This window comes from Corvus brachyrhynchos, unplaced genomic scaffold (genome assembly GCF_000691975.1).
Source record: "Corvus brachyrhynchos isolate BGI_N302 unplaced genomic scaffold, ASM69197v1 scaffold838, whole genome shotgun sequence".
NCBI lineage: Eukaryota > Metazoa > Chordata > Aves > Passeriformes > Corvidae > Corvus > Corvus brachyrhynchos.
This window is the reverse complement of record NW_008239325.1, coordinates 8218-13558: the sequence shown is the minus strand read 5'-3', so window position 1 is coordinate 13558 and position 5341 is coordinate 8218. Positions and strand designations below refer to the sequence as shown.

At 51.8% G+C, this 5341-nt stretch overlaps 1 protein-coding gene across 1 annotated transcript; it reads left to right on the top strand.

The window, feature by feature from the left end:
- The first annotated feature begins 1843 nt into the window (after positions 1 to 1843).
- LOC103620338 (inositol 1,4,5-trisphosphate receptor-interacting protein-like 1) lies at positions 1844 to 5335 on the top strand. The gene has a single exon (XM_017741092.1). The coding sequence runs from the start codon at positions 2585 to 2587 to the stop codon at positions 4235 to 4237; it is 1653 nt and encodes a 550-aa protein (XP_017596581.1). The 5' UTR covers positions 1844 to 2584; the 3' UTR covers positions 4238 to 5335.
- Positions 5336 to 5341: the final 6 nt, after the last annotated feature.

Genomic DNA, 5341 nt, shown 5'->3' with positions numbered 1-5341 from the left:
GACGCAGTCCCAGCGGCTCTCCAGACGGGCCGAAAAGAAAAATAAACAAGCCAAGCCAAAACATTTCACGGAAAAAATGCAAACAAACACCGAGAGGACTGCCGGTACAGCCTCCAGGCTAGGGGAAGGGAGGGGAAGAGAACTTTTTTGCTTCACGCTAGCAAAAAACCAAAGCAATCCACCAAAAGGAACAATGCAGCGTCCCGGTGCGGAGCACCCGGAGAGAGAGAGATGGAACAGAGCCCGCGCAGGAGCCCGAGGCTCCCCGCCCCAGCCCCGGGTCTGTCTGAAAGCCACAGCAGCTGTTCTCTGGGCATAAAGCAGGCAGTGAGGGAGTAAAGCATCACCATGAAATCAGCCCAAGACAAAAAGCCTTTTAGGCTCAAGCTGGGTCAGGGGAGGGGGGTCAGCTTCTCTCCCAGCTCTTGAGCACAAGGTGAGAAAAGAGAAAGGCTGTTAGCCATCAACCCTCTGAAATGACACATCGTAAGAGAGGAAAGAGAGGGGCAAAGGCACAGTTTTGAGAGGGATGTAGGCAGCACCGAGAGCAGACCACTCCAAGGCAGGTGTGCAACACGGCAAATGCCACAGGTTTTCCTGTGGGGGAAACAACTTCAAACAAAACACAACACAAAGCCCAAAACATCATTAGTGTTTGAATTTTGTGCCATTTCTGGCTGAGAGGAGCTGCTGTGCAGTGCTGATGGCCTCCTTCTGCACACTGCTGGTCCTTGCTCATCTCAGGGGTCTACAAAGGCAGAGGAAGGCTTCTCTGTGCTCTTGCCTGGGCTGAGACCAAAGAGCCTTGGGGTGCCCTGTGCTGTTAGCAGGAGAGCGGCTGAAAGTCACCCCGAGGCAGGCAGCCCTCCCCTTCCAGGCTCCAGAGCTACCAGGGCAGAAAGCTATAGCTAAGCTGTATTGCATTAGCACCTTGTTGAGCTTGTCTGTCCTCTGGCATCCTTCGGGGCAGGCAGTGGAAATCTGAGCTGCTTTCTTAAGGAATTGAGGCTTTGCCCAAACTGGGGCCTTGCTGAAGGCAAAGGCCGAGGAAGGGCTCTCACTTGTGCTGCCAGTGCCATGGAAGGCCCCCAGAGCAAGAGGGCGTTTTTGGGTGCAGGGATCTCATCTTCACAGTCTGGCCTCGCAGCTTGGCCAAATGCACACGGACATCCAGGCACATTCCAGCCCCTGACTTCCACTCCAAATTTTTACATTTTCTACAAGGAAAATTCCCATTTTGCCTTCTGCTTGGAAGGGCATGGATTGCCTTGGTTGATGGATTGGCAGAAAGGTTCTCTTCCCATGGAAACACTTCCTGGCAGCCTGAAACTCTTCTGCCCACTGACAGCCCATTTGGTGCCACTGGATCATGGGAAGTCCAGTGCAAATGCATCACCATCCTCTCTTCTGGGAGGAGCTGGTTTCACAGCCCGGCCTCCCGACACCATGCACATGGTCCCTGAAGGGAGGCTGTGGCTAGCTGGGGCTCATTCTATTAGGCTGATGCCTTTTCCTGGTCTTAAAATCAAGAGCCATACACGGTTAGAAGGGGAAAAGGGATTTTACCTTGGTATTTATTTTAAGGATCCTTAGGTGCACACATCCAGGTCATATGCATCAAAATGCACCCCACTGAATATGCCCCAAAAGATCTGGTATAACATTCTAGGTGTTACTAATTAGTTTACAGAATGTGTTCTGGAGAGGACCTTGGGGTCTGGGGCACACTGATCCCTAGCTACGAAGCTTCTAAAATGTTTAGTCTCTTAGCTTGACAAACAAGTCCAAGAATGGAGGGAAAAAGCACTGAGAATACAGAAGTTGTAAAAAAAGGTGTAGCAGGGGTATAAAAGGAAAGGCAAAAAATCTTCATGGCATCAGGCCAGGGAACAAACAAGGTGAGCAGAGGAAATTACCTCCAGTTGCACCACCGGACCTTTAGATTGGATCTCTGGGAAATACTCCTTCCATGAAGAGACTCTCAAGCTTGGGAACAGGCTGCCTAGGGGAATGGCTGAGTGAGCAGCCTCAGAAAGGTTTAACAGTCATGTGGATGTGGCATTTGGGGATGTGGCTGATGGGTGGAGTAGGCAGTGTTCAGTTTGCAGTTGGACTGTGTGATCTTCAGGGTCTTTTTCGAGCTCAATGACTCAAGAGATTGAAGTGTAGCTCAAGCAGTGTGGAGTCAAGGCTTAGACTCCATGATCTTCAAGGCTGCCTTCCGACATGGGTATCAATGAGCTTGCCAATGGAGGGCAGCTGCTAAGAAAGACAAAAGAAAGAGCAAAGGAAGTTCTTTGAAGAAGTTTCACTCAAAAGCAGCCTCAAGCAGGACAGCAGGGCCACTCTGAGTGGCTGAGCTGGGCTGGGCACAAAGGGTGGGGCTGGCCTGGCTGTGATGTGCTGTGGCTGTTGTGACATGACGGGGGATGTGTCACAATGGGGGCAGCTCTAAAAGGCTCCAGCAGGTAACGCTGGCCCTGTATTGCTTGGGCAAGCGGTGAGTGCATACGTGGTGGGGAAGCTGGGCTGGGGACAAGGGCCGGGGCAGAACGCTGCAGCCGAGGCTGGGTTCTCCCCCTGCATGCAGGGACAGCCTTGGGCTGGGCACGGTGCTGCTGCTGCTGTTGGGGCAGCAGGACAGGCCTTGCTGCCTGCCAGCTGTCTGGGACGCTGTCCTTCCTGCCCCCAGAGCCCTGCGCTTGCCGTCCCTGCTGCCCGCGCTGCCAGCTGCCTCCCTCACAGCCCCACTCAAGGCCTTCTCTCCATCCTCTTGCAGACCATGCATTACTGGGTATTCTGGTTCTTGCTCTTGCAAAGCATTCTTCAGTACCCACAGCCCGTGGGTGATGTTTTGGATGAGGTGACGCATCTCAGCATGGAGGTGCATGCGATGCACCTGGAAGTGGAGAGGATTTGTCTGGAGTGGGAGGTGGAGCAGCTCGCCCTGAAGCAGAGTTGGCAGATCCTCGCTCTTGCTTGGCTCTTACTTGTCTTGACCCTCTGGTTTATGGAGATGGAAAGGAGCCTGTGGGGAGAGGAGAATGAAGAAGGAAATGTGGATGCAAATGAAGAAGATGATGTTGGAAATGAAGTAGATCATCGTGTTCAAGATAACATAGGAAGGATGCTAGTGGAGCACATCCAGTGGCCTGTACAGGACCTGCAGACAGGCTGCGAGTGGACAATGGACCTGATGGACAATTACACAATTTACTTTAGACACGTCTTGACCAACAGTTTCTACCCGGTGCTGCAACGAGCCATCGGGGTGGGCAGTGCCTTCGAAGGTTGGAGTCCCCGTGAGCAGGATTCTGTGTACCGCCTGCTCATCCCCATGACTCCTCCTCGAGGACACACCTTCCACCTGGAGCAGGACACTGCAGGGCAGAGGCACAGGAGGAACTTCCATGTCCGCGTGCAGCTGGAGTGCACCTGCAGCAGGGAGCAGCAGGGCGAGAGCATGCTGTGCTTCCTGCACCACCTGGAGGAGGAGCTGAGGAGCAATCAGGATCGCAGCCTCCTTCACACCCTGTGCACGGGCTCCTACCTCGATGTGCACAAAACGGCCCGCTGGTTCTACCAGCTGGTGAGGGCCATCTGGCCAGCTTTGCCTCAGTCACACACCTGGCATTTAGTGCTGCTGCCCTCCAGACGCTCCTGCCAATTCAAGGTGACCAACGGCGCAGAAAGCTTCCACATTGAGGTGCTGTTCGGGGTGCGGCAAGGTGCCTCAGACATCTTTGTGAGCAGCCAGCCGAGAGGTGCCGGAACGCCAAGGACAACGTGGCCTGAGACCTACGCCGTGGCAGAGATGAAGTTCTTCAAGTACATTGCCAGGCAGGCCCCCCCTGACAGCTTGCACCTCAGATGCCTGCAGTTCTTCAGCCGTGTTCAGCTGGGCATAGGCTTTCCCACCTATACCATCAAGACCATTGTCATGCACCTCCTGAACACCAGAGCCGTGTCACAGTGGCGCAGGAGACATTTCCTGAGCAGACTGATAGATATCAACAAGAGCCTGCGCTTATCCCTGGTACAGAAACGCCTCAACCACTTCATTGTGGGCAACCAGAGGCTTCCTGAGGAGATCAGTTTGCCCACAGATGTTCAAATGGCTGAGCCACCCAACCTCTTCCATCACCTGGTGATGGACCTGGGTGCCCGCTCCCAGGCCATAGGGGAGTACCTGGATCTGCAGCGCCACATCACAGCAATCCTTAACCCCAGCCACTGAGAGAGCTTCTCCTACACAGAGCTGTGCTTGTGCTGCTGGCAGCAGGGAACCACCTCCTAGTACAAATCTGGTCCTTTCAGGAGAAGAGGATGAGTGCCAAGACTCTGGCAAAGGTCCCACGGCCTCTCCTGCCACCTCAGCAGGTGGAGGGCCACAGGAGGCTTTGTTCTACCTCCTTGTATCATTTCATTTTCCAAAAAAAGTCACCCAGACCCACAGGAAGCCCTACTGGCATAGGAACTTTCCCACTCCTAAGGATGCACATGAAGAGAGCACATGCCTTCCATGCGTGGCCAAAGTCACCAAAGCCAACTTGGAACATGCAATTTTTGCCGGCCCTTGGGAAGGGCCAAAAAAGAGAGGTTGAAAGAAGCGGGAAGGTGGGAGAGAAAAAGCAAAAAGAAACAGGGAAAAAATGAGTGAGAGGAAAATTCAGCACTGCTTGCCCAGGATCACTCAATGGATGGTGTCTCTCCCTGTCCCCCAAAGGGACACCTTTAGGTCAGCATCGGACCAGCTGTGTTGGAGCTGACCTGAAATTTTGTATTTATAAGAATTTCCATTTGTATTTCACAGATGTAGACCTATAGAGAGTATACATAGGATATATTATCAAGTTTATGAATTGTCATATCTAATAGCAAAAATATCATTTAAAACACAAGCTACTCATATAAATAATATCAATGATAAGAAAGATGTAATTATTATATCATGATAAAAATAATTAGAAGGAGTTAAACAGGTAATTCTGTTTTAATAAAAACAATGTAGCAGCTATTTAGTGCCACTGTCTGTTGAGATACAGAGCAATGCTCCATAGTTAGTGCGTTTATGAGCGGCGAGCCAGAAACGGCTTTGTTCTTGATTCAATAAAATGCAGTCTTACAGAATCTGGAGCGTGCAAGGTTTTATTGATCTCCGCCAGACCTGGAGTATTGGTAAATGTCACACGCTGGGAATCTGGGCTCTTCAACAGTCTCCTTGAACTCAACCAAACTGACAGGTTTTAAGTGGTTCTAATCAGAAATTAAGGTCCCAGCTGGCCTGGGATCATGTGATCACAGAACAGCTTGGCTTGGAAGGGTCCTTAAAAATCCTCTT